This window comes from Nomascus leucogenys, chromosome 4 (assembly GCF_006542625.1).
Source record: "Nomascus leucogenys isolate Asia chromosome 4, Asia_NLE_v1, whole genome shotgun sequence".
Taxonomy (NCBI): Eukaryota; Metazoa; Chordata; class Mammalia; order Primates; family Hylobatidae; genus Nomascus; species Nomascus leucogenys.
In genome coordinates, this window is record NC_044384.1 from 141,708,468 (window position 1) to 141,727,056 (window position 18,589).

The following is an 18,589-nucleotide window of genomic DNA, read 5'->3' on the forward strand; positions in this document are numbered from 1 at the left end:
CTCCCTAGCTGGTTGCCCCTTCTCAGTCCTTGCTGCTTGCTTTGCATACTGTTGACATTGGAGTACTCCAAAAGTCTGTCCTTAAACCTCTTTTCTACATTGTCTAACTCATTCCTTTGGTGAGCTCATGCAGTCTTGTAGCTTTAAATAGCATCCATGAACTGACAACTCCCCAATTATATCTCCAGCCTAGTCCCCTTTGCTAACTTCCATACTCTGGAGATTACTGGTTACTATATGGAGTAAATGACATATAGTCATGTGCTATAATCCAATTGCCTATGTGACAGCACTACATGATATACGTAAGACTTCTCACGCTTTTTTCATGTCTAAAATGGAGCTCCCTCTAGTGCTTCCCTTGAAACATATGCTGCAGAATTTCCTGTTCATGACAACTCCATCCTTTTAGTTATTCAGGCCAGAAACTTTGGGAGTCTTTCTTCATTCCCATCTTTTTCCCACACATTATACTCACCCCATCAGACTATTTCTCTTGGCTATGCCTCCAAAATATATCCAGAATACAATCACTTCTCACCACATCTACTGTCACCAACTTGATGACAGTATCCTCTCTCAGCTGGCTGGTGGCATCAGCTTTCTACTAGGTCTCCTTGCTTCCAGTATAATCCCCTCAGAGTAACACAACATGACAACAGAGTAATCCTGTTAAAACCTAAGTTAGGTATATAAATCTTGTGCTCAGAATCTTCCAGTGGGTCTTCATCTCACTCTAAGAAGAAACTGAAGTCTTTATAATGCTCTAGAAGGCCGTAAGCAATCTCCCTGACTACGTCCCACCCAGCAACTTTCCAACTTCACCTTTTCCTCTTCCCTTTCGTCACTCCACTCCACTTCATGCAACTCAAATGCCACAATTATCAGTTAGCTAGAACCACTGAGAATTAAAGTAACTTCTGAAAAAATTAAGTTAGTAACAAAATATGAATATTTAATTTCACACATAACTTCTTAATAAATCCAAACAATGATGAAAGGTAAAATCTTCCTAAGGATTAATATTAGAATTAAAAGTTCTTATGGATTCATAATGTAGCTATCTGCTTTGGAAGACCTATATATACTGTTATGTGCCTAGAATACAAAAATTTAATGACTACATCTTTTGTTTCCCCCACTGAGCAATAAAATCATGACAACTATCAGTATGTCTAGATGTATTATTACATATTTAATCCAAATGGAATTTTAGCATTTACATTTTAATATAAAATATATGTTGTTATCTCACAAATGACTGCTGGGTACAGAAGAAAAGGTTTCCTTGCTCTGAGAATGCTGGGGAAGCTTTTCAAGTTATAACTACCATCTAGACAGAATAGCCTAGCATCTAGCTCACCTTTCATCTAAAAGCATAAAATATAAATATTAATTTTTAATTTCTTAGGACTATTATTATTATTGAACAAGATTTTTAAATGAGATTCCAAAATACCAATATTCCAAATAATTACCTCTTTTCTTCTCGTTCTGTCTTTGGACGATACATTTTTTTTTTTTTTGAGACAGAGTCTCACTCTGTTGCCCAGGCTGGAGCGCCGTGGGGTGATCTCGGCTCGCTGCAGCCTCCACCTCCTAAGTTCAAGCAATTCTCCTGCCTCAGCCTCCCAAGCGGCTGGGACTAAGGCGCCTACCACCACACCTGGCTAATTTTTGTATTTTTAGTAGAGGCAGAGTTTCACCATGTTGGCCAGCCTGGTCGTGAACTCCTGACCTCAAGTGATCCACCTGCCTTGGCCTCCCAAAGTGCTGGGATAACAGGCGTGAGCCACCACGCTGGGCCTGGACAATACTTTTTGAAAGAAAAAAGACTGGTCCTGAAAACACTTGCCACAATCTTTTACTCTTACACTTGTTCCAAAATAAGTTATTTACTTATGTATCTGTCTCCTAATTCACTGTGAGTTCACTGAGAAAAGAGAACATACCTTAATTTTATGTTTTAAAGGCTTAACAAAGCACCTTACATATAGTAGGGTATTTAAAAAAAAAGAATGAGAGTTATTGTCAGCTTTTGATTTACATTGCTAAAGGTCAAGAGAGGACAAGGATAATCCAACATGGTGAATTTAAATTTGTATGACAGATTTACACTGACACTTCAATACAAGCACGTGTGATGTTCCATGCATTTCCTAAGAAAGAATAAAATCACAACTGTGAAGTTGTAAGTCCTCAGAGAGCGTTCTAAACTGTGACGCATAGTGTATTTTGTTTTTCTGTAAGACGAAGATCCTGTTTGGCCTAGACCAACTCCTTTGGGACTTTGTAGATTACCATGACCGACTTGTCCTGATTTGCCCAGTACTTTCCTGATCCTAGGAAACCCACTGATCTCAGCAAACTAAGAAGGTTAGTCACCCTACCTTAGCCAGGCAATGTATATCACTTTCTTTGTTTCTGGATCTGTCCTGAATGAGAAAATTGTGTGTGCGTGTGCATATGCTATCAGGTGACCTACTGTACTCTGCTTTTAGTAGTAAGATTGCTCAATGAACCATCAGTTTTGTAAGCAGTTTTGTTAAGTACTACCTCTCTGAACTCATGTGTTCTACATATCATCATTATAATTTTTTTTAACTTCCTGCATCTTCCTGTGTCCAGGTCTGGCTTCACAAATAAAGTATTGTATATGTATTTTCTCAGTTTAACCAGTTTCAATATCAGTTACTTTACATTTATTCACCATCCTCTCCCCAATAGTTCCTTTTTAAATTATAAAATTACTACATTCCCTCTAAAAATTCAAACAGTAGAGAAAATACTATAATATAAACGTTTCTATTTTTTCCCTCCAGCCAAACAAGCGCCCTTCCCAAATGTAATCACTATTTACAGTTGCACAATGATCATTTCAGATATTTTTCCATGTATATGAACATGTATTTGTTTTTCCTCTGAGTTCTTTTTGTTGCTGTTTTTTCCCACACAAATACGATTGTTATTATATTCTTCTATGATTAGCTTCTTTCCTCTTAATATTAGTACGCATCTGTCTGTCTTATTCTTTGTAAGAGCTATACAGTATTTCCATTGTGTGGCTGTACCATAATTATTTAGTAATGTTGTACTTTTGCTTTGTCTTATCAAAACATATTTCATTTAAGTCTATCATTTAGTTAAGATCAATCAGTTTCCCTTCTAAAAATAAAATATTACATTAGCCATTAAAATGAAATTCTTAGGAAAATACAATAAACACATAATTAGCTTTATTAAATTTCTATCAGGCACAGAGACATGATTAATCTGCTAAGAAACTAAGAAGCAAAGAGCTTAGTAGCTCTTTGAGAGAGTGATATTTAGATGAGAACCCTAAACAAATTAACAGCTAGAGAATCGATATAGGCATGAATCCATGGAAATAAATATATTTCATTGCTGATGCTGTCTTTCAAAGGGATTTTTAATACCATCATAATGAAGATCAGGCAGTCTCATTGAAGTTACTTAACTTTTGGAATACTAGAATGATAATTTAAAAGAGAAACCTTGTGGAAAATAAATATTGATTAACAAGGTGAGATGAAAGGAAAAAAGCTATTTTATTCACTTCTTTATCAAAAAGTATGACTCCTCTAATTTGTCTCTTCTGCAGATGACAAGACTAGATTCTCTAAGAGTCGTATGTTTTCTCTCCCATTATGAGTCTTTCTCTCTGGTCAGCGGTTCTTTCAAGCACGGTTCTTAGAGCTAAACGTTATCTAACCACAGATATAGCCTCATCACAGTGGACCATGGCATGATACTACTCCTAAAACCTAAGGCTGTTTAACATATTAATAGGTCTTTAATTCACAGTTTTTGTAATGGCGGAGATGGGTGACAACAGTGCTGACTTCCTCACAAAGTTGTCTTCCGGTTAAAATGACACAGAACCTTTACAGCAACAGGGATGCAGCTGGAGGCGATTATCCTAAGTGAACTAATGCAGGAACAACAAACCAAACACCACAGGTTCTCACTTATAAGAGGGAGCTAAACAGTGAATACACATGGACACAACGATGGGCAAACAGGCACCGGGGACTGCTTGAGAGAGGAGCTGGCCAGATGGCGACCCGTTGGGTATTATGCTCACTACCTTGGTGATGGGATCATTTGTAAACCAAGCCTCAGTAACACACAATTTACCCAAGTAACAAACCTGTAAATGTACCCACTCCTGAACCTAAAATAAAAGTAGGGGGGACAACAAGAATCAGAGGAAGGGACAGGAGGAACAAAATAGAAAAGAAAGACATGTAGGATGCAACCAAATTTTTTATATCTGAGATGCTGTAAAATGAACAACAATAATTCATTAGTTGGAGTGTGGCTCTCTATAAATCAACTAAATTATTTTGATTTTGATAAAAGATCTTCAATCTGTACTGAGTCTAAGCCAGTGTCCAGTGCAAGACGTAGAAAACAGAAAACATAAGCAATGACTAAATAAAATAAAATGACATAGAAGACACAAAAAATTTTAAATACAAATATTTTATTAAAAATAACAGCTAAAATTTGGGCATGTTCTATGTACTAAGCACTTTTCTAAGTGCATTATATGTATTAACTTGTTTATACAGCAACTATCTTAGCTAGAAACACTGTTACTTCCATACAACAAATGAGGGAACTAAGGTACAGGGGGATTAACATGGCAAGTTAAAAGCAGAGAGTCAGGAGTCAAATCCAGGCAGTCTGACTTAGAAACTCTCATTCTGCATTTCTAATTTTCCTTTGTGTGGGGGCTCAGGTCCTAGATAGGATGTTCAGAAATGGACTAATATAGCTGAGGGGCAAGAATTACTCTTGGCAGGCAGGGATCTCCTTGGTTCTGACAACTTTAGCATTCTGATCTATAGGTCAGCAGACATTAAATTCTATCAATAATGACAGTGTGACTGTTCCATTGGATGAGCGCCCCAGAAATGTGGAACTCCTTCATAACAGAAGCTGCCTAAAAATAGTTTAATATAGCGGGACAAAAAAGAGTAACAATATTGAAATTGGAGAGAATAATTGATTCTGCCTCCTTCCCAGCACAGGATTTTTCTAGATATCTCTAACAGACAGTCGCTTGGTCTCTTCTTGAACTAAACTCCCCTGAAGTTACTTCAACTGCTTATTAGAGAAGAATTTTCTGACTACCTTCTTGGTTACACTCTGGTTGGTCAATATCCCTTCTTAAAATGTGACACCCTAAATTGAGCACTAAATCTAAATATGGTCTGATCTAAACAAGCGAGCTCTCTCTCTCTTAAGCAGAACCTGTCAGAGCTATCATAGTGAAGGTTCTAACACTGCATTGAGAGGTTGAACTAGTTGCTATTAAGTTCCCATCCAAATAAGATTCTATGAATCCTAGATAGATTATATGAACAGAGATAAAATAACAATTGATATTTCATAGCCTCAGAAAGGATGTTCTTCCAAAGTAAGGGATGTACTCATCTTTAGGAAGGCATTTTAAAAGCTACAGAATTTATGAAATATAAAACAAGGTTTCTGTAATTCAAGTTGCCACAAATAGTAAACATTATTTATTTACTTACTTACATTTATTCCCAGGTTCAAATGATTCTCCTACCTCAGCCTCCAGCGTAGCTAGGATTATAGGTGCCTGCCATCACACCCAGCTAATTTTTACATTTTTAGTAGAAACGGGGTTTCACCATGTTGGCCAGGCTGGTCTCAAACTCCTGAACGCAAATGATCCACCCGCCTCGGACTCCCAAAGTGCTGGGATTACAGGCGTGAGCCACCACGCTTGGCCAAAACTTTATTTTTAAAGTGAGAATATAAAGGACTATCTTTATTTTAAATGTATGTATTAAGAAGAGAAAGAGAAGGGAAGGGAGAAGAGCAGATAAGATTGAACAAGAAATCCACAGGGTAATCTTTGTGAGAATAAAGCTCTGAATGCCTAAACTTAATTCAATTTTAACGTAACATTATCATTGTGGAATCTTCAAGGGGATTTTTCAGCAGCCAGCAATTTGTGTTTCTCTTTTCCGGCCTCAGAATCAGCAGAAGAATGAAAACGTATGGTGAAAATGAGTTTCTGGCATGCCCTCACAAGGTTTGTGTGAACAAAAATGCTTAATACTGTCAAGGTGCAACATTAGGTTTTCATCATCTAATGAGAAATAGCTGGTAGATTTTATGAAAAGAAAAAAATCCAAGGTTTCCTGGACTGATAGTAACTTGATGTTTTCTACTTCATAAAAGGAGAAAAATTTTCACTCTACCCAAACTGCACATAAATTCCTTTTTGTAACTAATATTTTCAATCTTAGGTTTTCATATCTAAGCATCAAAGATTCTAAGTAATGGACAACAGATAGAGGTCTTCTTGAAAGAAGAAACCACTTGCACTGATCAGCATTTAATAATTACATAGGAGGGAATCGGTCCACCTTAGATCATTAGATAGTCATTTTACCTGCAAACTGGGAAAGTGACAAATTCATTCAGCTGATTTTAATGTGGCTAAGAGCTCTAGGATTCTGCAGATATGCTGTCACCTCAAAGCTCCTTAAGTGATAAAGTCTTTGTTGTTTCTGCATTTGTATAATGAATGTGGCAGCCAAAAACAGCCAGGAGCAGAGACCTCTAGTTCTGTTCCCTGCCCACAGCCTTCTCTCCCAATTCTAATGGGTATAGAACACTGTCTGAAAGTAGATTATTTTATGGAGCATTTTCGTAATATTCAAGAGTACGGTATTATCATGTTACTATTAACAAATTAATGCATTCTTATTTATAAAATCAAAATATAAAACATTTTATATTTAGAATTGGTCTATTTCCAAATTTACTAGTTTAGTTATCCAAATATGCATTTCAAGTGATTATGCATAGTATTTACAGTGCTTTCTTAAAGCTTTACTCTTGATGGCCTTCTTAGTAGAGAAAAACATTTCTTTAGTCACTGAAAACATTCTTTTAAAAGGCAGAGTAATATGAAGATTTTTGATACTTCTAGAAATTTGTTTTCATAATACAATCCTAATTTAACTGAATGAGATGAGCGAATGGATTAATATGCATATGTGTGAGACAGAGAAGCAAACTTGAGTGATAATCTCTTTAATAAAAGGAAAAAAGGCAGTGATAAAGAAAAAATAACCAGGTTTATTGACTGAATGCTTAGTATTCCCCTAAAATTTATGTTGAAGCCCCAAACCCCAATATGATAGCATTTGGAGACGGGGTCTTTGTGAGGTAATATGGTTTGGATGAGGTCATAAGGGTAGGAACTTCATGATGAGATTAGTGCCCTTCTAAATAGAGACATGAAAAAACTTGCTGGGCAGGGAGCAGTGGCTCACGCCTGTAATCCCAGTAATTTGGGAGGTCGAGATGGGTGGATCACCTGAGGTCAGGACTTCCAGACCAGCTTGACCAACATAGTGAAACCCCATCTCTATTAAAAATACAAAAAATTAGCCGGGTGTGGTGGCGGGCACCTGTAATCTCAGCTACTCGTGAGGCTGAGGCAGGAGAATTGCTTGAACCCGGGAGGCGGAGCTTGCAGTGAGCCGAGATTCCATCACTGCACTCCAAACCTGGGCGACGGTGCAAGACTCTGTCTCAAAAGAAAAAAGGAAAGAAAAGAAAAAAAACTTGCTCACCAGAAACTGACCATCTGACCATGCTGGAACCTAAACCTTGGACTTCCCAGCCTCTAGAACTGTGAGAAATAAATTCCTGTTGTTTAAGCTACCCTGTCAATGGTATGGCAATCCTAGCTGACTAAGACACTAGAAATGGTATACAATGAATTAAGACATAGTTTACATTGGTTTTATATTGTGGCCAAACAATTGTTTTAATAATGCCAATTCAAAGTTACAGATAATTTCAGAATTCTTAAATCCATAATTAACTCATCACTTTCTTTTTGTCGTTTCTCATCAGGCTGGAAGAATTTCCTGAAATCAGACTTCTGTTTGCACCTAAACAAGCCTTTTTTTATACAATATAGTCTTTTACTTAAATAACTTTTTGTAGAATACTCTACTGTCAAATGATATTAACTGAACAGTCTGTTCAATCCAAAGGGTACTCAAATCATAATCATTACAGAGATATTTTAAAATATCTTTATCATGTAATATTTAATCCAGCACCCATTCAATTGGAGAACTGGGACATCAGCAATACCACAGAAGCTATCTTGTGTGTTTCTTCCTGCTCTTTTTCCTTTGCCACTCTGTGACATGGGTTTTTCTCCAGCTACTGCTGTAGTTGTAATCCACTCTACTAACGTAAAGTTCAATTTACTTGTAAAGGCAGAAAGAACACTTTAAACTTCGATTCTAACAATTGTAAAAACAGATGCTAAAGTGTCATATTTGTAATTTGGCTTCTAAATTTTTAATAATGACTCACACTCACGGCCAAAGGATTTAGTACCAACTCCCTTCCGGTACCTTGAGCAGTCTAAAGTGGAAAACAGCAGGAAACTTGCGCTTCTGGATATGAAGGCAGAACAATTCAAAGCTAGGAGAGTGGCTAAATAGAGGTAAATGGACAACTAAGTTTTATCATTTTGCTGCTTTTTAGCACTGTGGTCGGTCCCCTTCTACTAAAAATTCATTTCTCCAACAGAGAAAACAGCGCAGTGGCACTGGTACTAATTACGCTTACCAGTAGAAATGTCATGCTTGACAAAATAGAGATTGTTTTAGTAGAAGTAACTCCCTAATGAAAAATAAAAAAGACATTTTCAAGTCCTTATTGGTACAAAATGAATATACATAAGCATAAAGATTTTATACAATATATCCCAACATAAGTAGGCAAGAAAGCTTGCTCTAAGGGATTTCGGCACTACAGTAAGGTATGCATTGCTCAGCAAGACGTACTCCGAAGAAGTGATTTGATTAGCTATATAATTAAACCTAAAGTATTTGAAGAGTTCCCCAATGCAGACTTACTGCATTTTGACCTTCTTGTAATCCCAAGTAGCATCTGAACTAGGATCCATAAAAGTTGGAAATTTAAAACTGGTATGACCTTTTATCTACCATGATTTGGCAAGAATGGAGGATGATAAAGGTCACTATAGGCCATATAGTCTCATATAGTCATAGAGAGCTAGATATGTACCCCCAGGTAATGCTAACACTCTCTTTCTTAAAGGGGAAAGGGGCTCTACAGAAACTTTATTGCAGATACCATGAGTGTTCTATCCAGTGTGAGGATACCATCTCTTATGAAATTCAATTCTGCATTACGGGTAATTGCTACTAACTCTGCTGAAAAATAAGTAACAAAATATATTATAATCTTGAAATGTTAGAGTCGAAAGGTACTTCAGAGCTCACATGGCCCAAATTCTTCATTTTTTTAGGCTAAAAAAATTGAGAACTCAGAGATATGATAAAACTTGCCATGAACACATGGCTAATAACAGCTGAAACTTAAAATCTGGTGTTCTAGCTTCAAGTTCCTGCTTTTTCCCACAATACCATGACCCCAGAAGATGCACATAAAATGATGTTTTTGCATTCCGAGGCGGAAAATACTTAAATTGTAAGATATAAATTCAAAAGAACTGAACATATCTAAAGACGTAAATATATTTGGAAAGATATTTTAAAATCCTCACTTATTCTTCCAAGTAACTATGAAAGAATCATTTTCAGTAATAAAGCTGAAAAAAAGATGGAATCTTTCTTGCCCAATAGATAATAAGCATTGAGTTATATTTTCTTGTAGTCAGGTACTTCAGTTATCTATTACTACGTAACAAACCACCCCAACAGCGGTAAATTACCTGGGTAGGTGTTCAGCTCTATGTGGTATGAGCTACGGTGCTAGGATGGCTGATGTCACCCTAAGGATGGATCGGGAACTCAGATGGGGTTAAACTGTCTGGGACGTGTGGATAGTTAGAATCATTAGGAAACTTCCATAAGAACTCAGGTGGGTCTGTTGGCTAGGGGCCTCAGTTCTTCATGTGGACCTCGTCACATGGCTGCTTGGGCTGCCTCATGACATGGCAGCTGGGTTCCAAGAAGAAGAATTACAAAAAAAGAAACTAGCAGCTGCCAGGCCAACTCAGGGGCTTGTCCTGAAAAGGACAGAGGATCACTTGTGCCTTATTTTATTCAAAGAAGTCCCAGGCTAAGCCCAGAGTCAATGTGGCAGGGGGCTAGACAAGGGCATGAACAACAAAAGGGATGGTTTACTGAGGCATCTCCAAATAACAACCTACCACATAAAGATTGTTAAAATCCTGGCCAAATACAGTATTTGGAAAAAAGTTATACTGAGAGATGGGGGTAATGAGCAAAAATAATGAGAAACTCTACAACCCTAAAATTTAAATGTAGATACAAAGAATTACACTCATCCTACATCTTTCTTGTTCTTCACTGGATGGGGTTTATGGAATTCCATATATGGCATTATTTTCAGCCAGATATTAATTTTTAATCAACATGTGTTTAAAAATGGGCATATATCACAAAAATGTATTTCTGAATTTATAAGCTGCTAATTTAAACAAATCTATTAAATGTGACACTGGGTGAAGAGAGAGGAAGGTCAAGCTCCAAATGAATTAATTCAATTATATGCTTCATAGATTACCAGGCAACCTATAGGTTATTTTATCCAAAGCCAGCTGGGACAGAGCTTGGATAATAAGGACATTTAAGGGGAGAGAAAGGGAATGTTGGAGTACTTAAAAGTATGTAAGTGTCCATTCTAGATACATTTGAAAGTTTCAAAAAAAATTATCAAAAGAGTAGGAATCTAATTTTCTAAAGGTTACTGTGTGCTACAAACTGTACTAGGTACACTGACCATATTATTTCACTTAATCCTCTCAAATGCCTCGTGGAATGGGTATGGTTATTTCCATTTGAGAGTGAGTAAACTAAAAACTCTAGAGCCGTAGACACACACTTGGAAAGCAGAATAGAACCCAATCCCTCTGACCTTACAGTCTATTTGCCGTATCACAGTTTTTCTAGGTGTCTTCAAGGTACAGCACTAAATTCACTAAATTCTACTTTATTTCTGATTGATTCCCTTTTGAAAGTAGTTTTCAAACACTTTACTTTTCTCTGTTTCCAGTCATCTTCATTATTAACTATTTGGAAGCAAATATTTACAGAAAGTTGACATTTAAAGAACTCTTTAAGGTTTTTGAATTAAAATCATGTTCCTCCAATTACCTGTTCATCTAAATTTGTGGTTTCTTACACAAGGGTGTACTAAATACTAAAGCCTTAAAAATAAAAGGGCCAGGAAAAAACATTCTCACCTTAAATCAGCACTTTTAACTGTATCACAGCAAAAGGAATATTGTATCATTTTAATGCATTAGCTTCAATGTCTTCCATAATATCTTAATCATTCTACCAATGTCTGAGCTCCTTGTTAACCAGTACCATCCACCATATGGTTATCTCCCATGACACTAAGCACAGTGACCTACACATGGTAGGTATTAAGTGTTGGTGGAATGAATGAATAAAAGGAGCAGAGGGAAACCTGAAATACTCAAAATTACATTGGAGATGTAATTTTAAAAGCACCTATCAAATATTAGTTACTTTCAATTATTTGGTGACATATAATAATAGCAATAGTAGACAGAGTAGATATATTCAAAGATACATATTATTTCTATTTGGGAATATGTGCAATAGTCCCTAACCCCTACCTATTGCCTGTTAAGATAAGGAATGGGTAAATTTAGGACACTTATTTTGTAAGGGGATAAAGACAGTTAGAAAAGGAGAATAACACAGAGAGGAACAACAAAGAACTCTCAAAAGAGTTGGCTGTTAGACTAATTTTATTCAAATATTTATTTTCATTTATTATAAAAGGTATCCTTACGAAAACTAACACTGGAAAACAAGAGAATATTACCACCTTAAATTTAGACATCAAACAAGGCCAGAACATGTGGATAATAGCTAATAAAACATCTGATACTGATATAAAACACTGTAAAGGGAGATTAAAGGTCAAAAAATCCAAGTTTGAAAATATAGGAATAAGGAATTCTAGAAAGGGAACAATGTATTTTAAGGTTCTGGTTCACCTATTGGCAATAATGAATTGTGGACTGTTATGACTAATCATACTGGGCAGAAGGCAGAAGAGGACTAAATAGTATCTATGTTCCTATGTTTCTAAAAGTGGTCATCATTATAACACGTATATAATTGTATAAAAGTATCATTTTAGAGCAAAACAAAAGGTAGCATTTTAGAACAAAAAAAAATTCTGCCTTTTTTTAGGGAAAAAAAAGCCAATAAAATTTCTAGTGTAGCCAAGAGCCAATTTTGATTTATGTGTAAAATAAAAGCATAGTAACAATATAAACTGTATAAAACCTTATTGATGTTTTATAATTTTCAGAATTCTAAAGGTCAGGAAAACAATTGTCTTTAGGAAATAAAATATTAACTTCTCACATATTACCTAATTAGATAATCATCAAGTCACAGTACAAAATTAAGAGTACTTAAAATTTATACTCTCATTGTATAATCCCACATATTACGTTAAAAAAAACCCTAAAGTCTCAAACCCCCACATATCTCTAGGCAAATTCCCCACCTACTAACCACTGTAGAAGAGACATTTCTTTTCCAAAAACATTTCAAAATTAACATTTTCATGGGCTTTTTAAATTTACAAACCAGGAACTGTAGTAAAAACTAAGAAAAGGGCTCAGTTAAGCAATAATACAGTAATTTAGGAAACTTCCAAAAAAGGATTTGGTTCTACGCTGTGTTCCAAAATGAAATTCAGGAAATAAACTTTATATGCCTGACTTACTATATATGAAAAAGTACCTTTATCCTCTCATTAATACACAACCTGACTTTCTAATTCTAAATAAACACATGCAAATGTTCTAAAAAAGGACTACATATCTACTAAGACAGATACTTGTAATTTTAGCAGCTAGATTTGCCTACCTGTTTTCTTGATAACAACAGGAAGAAAATAAAACAAACTGGCATAACTAAGGGATCTTGTCCCAATCTCCATTAGCACCCAGAACATTTAACACCTTGTGGCTTTATTGCAACTGGTACATTTAACAAGAATTACTCTGTGCCGTAAATAATATCTAAATAGGAATTATTCAATTCAAACCACACAGATGAGCAATTGTTAATTATTTCTTATATGCATAGCACTAAAACCTAATAAATGCTTAAGTTTAATTTTCTTTTTCTATCTAATTTAATTTGAAAAAAACCTGATAATCTAAAAAAGTATGAGTACATTTTGGAACATTATTGCATTACTTATATTTTAGGAATCTTTTGGTAGAATAATAATGCTTGAGGTATGTTCTTAAAAATGTTCTAAACATTATAAAATATACAGTTCTCCCTCATGTTAACAGTACCCCAAATAAATAAAGAGAATAATATTAGTAATAATAACAAAAAACATAAAATATTGCATTCACATACTTCTGATTTAATTTTCTAAATGGCAAAGGGTAGATGTTTTTCTCACTCAGAGGATAAAATTATGTTTATCAAGGAACAACAGAGTTGTATTCTTAGCTTCTGCTATATGCAAAGTGCCAGCCTTGGTCGTGGTGCAAAATACAAGGAGAGCTAATAGAGGAGTAAAAGAAAAAGATATGTATGAACTTTAAGGAACTCTAAATGCCACAGAGTAATATAGAAAAGGAGCCAAAAGAATTTGGGTGAGGAATACATTGGTTCTAGTTAAAGGAAGTATATCTCCTTTAAGGAAAAAGAAAAATACATGAGTTCTGTACATTTGTGTAGGAGATAAAGCAGGGAGAAGAAATAATTTGTTAAATATCAAGGATCATGTTCCTTAATTATTATGATTTATTGCACTAGGAATGTGGCTGTCAAAGTAGAAGGGTAAGGAAGGGAGAACGAGGCCATGACAGAAATCGACTCCTGCTGTAGTAATCTCACATAACTTCTGTAGTATTAAAACGGTTATAGAAAACTGATGTAGGCCGGGTGAAACAAGCTCTGTCTAAAAAATAGCTGCCATTTAACCACAGATAAGAAGGCCCTTTTCTACACAGTGATACAAATCACTTTATCTACTTGGAGGATCCAAATAAAATCTGGAGTTTAAAGTGCACACAAGAGTGTTAAATTCCCCAAAGCAACTTCAAAACTGAAGGAAAAATGAACAGTTACCATTTAAAAACACTTCCCAAGAGTAAGTAATGGTGCTGAGTAAATCCTTACTAGCTTATAGCTTGATATGGGTAATTTAACCTTCTATGAAAGTAGAAGCCTCTCCCCAAATTACCCAGAGAAACAAAATACTCACTGGGCCATGTAACGATATATGAGCTATCTACAAAAACAAATGAACGTAAATTATATTCTGAGGGACTCAATTCCTTGCCACTGTTTTTGGATTTCATTAAAATAGAGAAAAAGTAGGGAAGCTTGCAAAAATCTGATCTGCAAAATTATCACTCACAGAAAAGTAATTTTTTAAAAGCAAAATAGTTTATTATTTCTGAGGAGCACCATCCATCCTGGTATTGCCATAACATTTTCACTGTAAATAATTTCAAAAGAATTCATTCTTTAAATATTAGACACACAATTTTCCTCAATTTTTGTAATGTGTCTTTAAAAATGTTTTAGGTTTTTAGTTAACATTAAAAAATTAACTCTCATTTAAAAAAAACCAACTTTATGGTATAGACTGCGTTGGTTTTCAATGTCTATTAGGTAAATCACTACAAAACTTTGCAATTACCAAAGGCCATAAAGGATTACATTTCAATCTATCTTCAGCAAGAATACAAAGTAGATAATGAAGCTGCCAGCTGTGTATTTTATATATTACCTTACATTTATGGCAACTGCATATTAATATAAAATATTCCTCTCTGTTTTAATCTATGTTCTTTCAATATTCCACAACTAAAACTTAGCCAGTACAAATAATAATAAAAGAGCAGAGCTGTTACATAGATGTAAAAAAATCATTAACAGCAATTTCTCAGCTTTAATGGAAAAAGTGTTGGTATGTAGCAAACAAATCTTCTTCTGCCAAATAAGAAATCAAAAACACAAATGTCTTAACAAAGATGGGTAAATAGGACACACATATTTCCAATTTCCATTATCATACCCAGAAAAGAGCATTTGCTGTAATTCTAATCACCGACAAAACTGCAGTTTCATGTAACAAATAACTTGCAGTGTCTGACATTTAAGAGAAAAGGCTTACTTAAGATCCATGCTTCACCAGTTCTGTGAATGTGTCACAACTGCCAATAACAGATATAGCAGCATTTCATTTACAGTGAAAAGATGCCAGTTAAAATAAACCCATGTAGGTATACGTGCTTATATATATATATATGCCACATTCACAAAATTTTGAAGCACTACAATTAAAGAGGATTGTATTTAAAATAACTTACCTTTCGCCCATCACTTGCATGGCAATTCACATTTAGAGGAGTCAGTAAAGCCATTAGTTTTTCTTCATTACCACTCCTATAAAAAGGTACTAAGTCAATTCCTCTAAAATTACAAAGCTTCTTATGAATATTTATGCACAATTTTTTCACACGAGAGTAAACTATGGGTTTCCTTTGATTTCTTTTACATGGATCACAATAAATCTCTTTTGCAATATTCAATTAATATATTTCTAATTAATTCCTGTTAATTACCCTATAGTGGTATCTTAAATAATGTAGCTTTCTACATTTTTGTTTTATTTATCTACATAAAGTCATCTTCTTAATTACAAACAAACTTTATTCTGATAAATGGACTAAAACGTTGGAGTTAAAAAATACATACAAAATGCTGTAAAGAGCTAATCAATTAAATTATAAATGACCAAGAACAAAAAAAAAAATAGATGAGGATTTTAACATTTACTTTTGCTCTTCATTCAAGCTTTCCTAGAAAAATCTTCAGAAGAAAATGAAGATATAGGTATTTAAATACTCCAAGAATATCATTGGAAAAGCTGGGCAACTAGGGTTTGCAGGTACCTTAAGAAATGTTCCAAATAAAATTAACCTTATAATCATCACCATATGAAAAGATTTTATTACATACAATAATGATATAAAGTATATAAAGATTTAGTATCTGCATAATTGCATAAAATCCAAGCATGACAATAACGTTATATTTTTTATAGTCCTCCACCTGCCCTCCTCCTTCTCTTCCTCAATGCATTATACACACTTAAAATGAATGGAATCACTTACCTAGCAGCTTCTAGGAGTTCGTCTTTCTTGTATTCACCTAGATGATTGCAAAATATCATGCTGTTAGCATTTGGCAGAAGACAGATTAAGAAATGCAGTAGGCAGCAAATAGAGAATTAAATAGAGAAGAACAGAAAAAGAGAGTCCACACCCCGCTGGGTGATGGAGCCGTGACGTTAGCCAGCTTGTGAAGGCAGCATCACCAGTGCCTTGGAGACGGGCAGCAAATTGACGCAGCTTCTTGTCCAATCCTCAGATGAAATAGCTTTCTTCAGACAACCAATGAATGCTAAATCTCGTGTCCAGAAACACATTCCCTCTGATAACAGCATGCCAGCTGAAGACAATGTCCCCTCCCCCCTTTTCTATTCAGGCTGTCACAGTATACTTGTGAAGCATAATACATTCTGAGACAAAAGCAAAATAATGTGGCTCTTTAAAGGTACAGATTACTAGTCTTCTAAAAAACTGAAGTTTTACTGGTAATGACATGGAAAGTTAAAAAAAACATTAATTACTATTGTTGAGCTTTATAGCAGTAGAAAATGCAAATATCAGAACCGCAAAGGCTTTGACTCGATAGGGAAGGTCTGTAGACTAGAAATACGTGAACTACGTACCAAATGCCATGAACCTCTTGGAGGCAGCGCTCCAAAACCAAAACAGTGAATACACTCTTAAATGGCAATAATATTCTAACATGCTGTAATCTTAATACTTCATATAAATTTAATACCAATTTTAACATATAATAAATCTTAAAAATTTTTTTAAAAGGAGGTTGGGCTCTTTGAGAATGAGCGGATATGTAACTACTGCCACATGGGTAATTTTTCCCCACTCTATTTTATCACAATGGATTTTTAAAATATATCAAATGATGAAAACAGAAATTAAAAACCATCCATAATAAATTTCTTAGGGTATTCAAGATCTAACAAACAAATTTCTTTTGCAAGCTCAATTGAAGGACAAGGAATGTTAATAATACAGTGTTTGTTCCTTCAGTAAATAAAAAGAACAGCCAGGACTATGATTCAGCTATAATACACTGACTTAGTTTGCTACATCACTGAAGAAATAATTATACAAAGCATCTTAGCAAATAGTTATATGAAAACAAATACTAAGTGCTCATATAATAAAACGTTAGACTAAATGAAAATGTTATTCTATTATGAAATAATATTAAGTAACTTTTAAAAAATCTTATGTGTAAATATGGACTTCGCATTTTGTTTTGCTAAAGAATGCAGAATATTGATGCAAATATTACAAAGACACCTCAAGGCTACCAAATACATACTTAAATGCTACAACTCATTATTAGCAAATATTCTTTAGCTTTAATTTTGTCTTGCCTCCTGGATTAAGATTAGGTTAAAATCTGAAAACCATAACCAGGTATTTCCAAAGTAAAAAGTTGTTAAATACCTATTTTCTCTTAAAAGAACTCTGTATACCAATAAAGTTATAAGTTTAAGAATATAAGCTAGAATATATGATTTCATGGTCATAGAGTTGGTCTTTCTAATTTCCCATAAATTATATTTCAGAGTTTTTAGCCAACTGACAGACTAAAGGTCATTTCATTATATCCTCCATCTGTTTAAGTTCCTGCCTTCCCAAAGCCCAAGACCTACCTTTGTTCAACGTTTTAGGTAGCAATATGGAAGTTAGAGAGTCAACTTTAAAAGCTCCTTGTGAGGAAAATGGCATAACCCATGCCCCCAAATGTCTACAGAACCAGGATCAAAGTATATCAAATTACGCAATGTATCTATAAAATTTATTTATTTCATCAAGTCACATTTGTTCAATAGGCCTGTATGCCAGATTTTAAAGCGAAAGACACTATCACCTCTGACCTCAAGGAATATTATTCTATTAAAGGAGACAGACAAATAAATAAATGATTACAGTAGAGTATAAAGAAATCGTATGAAATGCTAGAGAGCTAACCAGCCAGTCTAAATAGGATTAATGACTGGAAGGGTAGTTGGCGGTCAAGGAAGCCTTCCTGGAAGAGGGGAAACTTGAGCAGTTTTGAAGGAAGGACAAGTAATCCTCCGGTGAAGCAGGGTCAGGAAGAAGGAAGCTACCACAGTGAAAGAAAGGAGAAGGGGAATGGTTGTAAGTAGCTCTGTGTATCTGAAGCAAAGGACACTCACAGGGGAATGGGTATGGACAAGACAGAGAAGAAATGGAAACATCATGAATGTCTCTCTAAGCTAAGAAGTTTGAACTTTACTTTGAAAAGTAATGAGAAAATACTGCAATATTTTAACAAGGGGAGTGCAAACTATACTTAAAAAGCTGCAAGTTTTGTATTACATA

At 34.9% G+C, this 18,589-nt stretch overlaps 1 protein-coding gene across 4 annotated transcripts in view; it reads right to left on the bottom strand.

Moving 5' to 3' along the window:
• TNKS (tankyrase) overlaps nucleotides 1-18,589 on the bottom strand; it is a 221,247-nt gene that overhangs the window by 86,013 nt on the left and 116,645 nt on the right. For all 4 annotated transcript variants that reach the window (XM_030812401.1, XM_030812400.1, XM_030812399.1 and 1 more), the window contains exons 4-5: nucleotides 16,253-16,289; nucleotides 15,446-15,521 (exon numbers count right to left, since the gene is read on the bottom strand). In XM_030812401.1, the coding sequence (XP_030668261.1) occupies nucleotides 15,446-15,521; nucleotides 16,253-16,289 (113 nt within the window). The remainder of the gene's footprint in view (nucleotides 1-15,445; nucleotides 15,522-16,252; nucleotides 16,290-18,589) is intronic.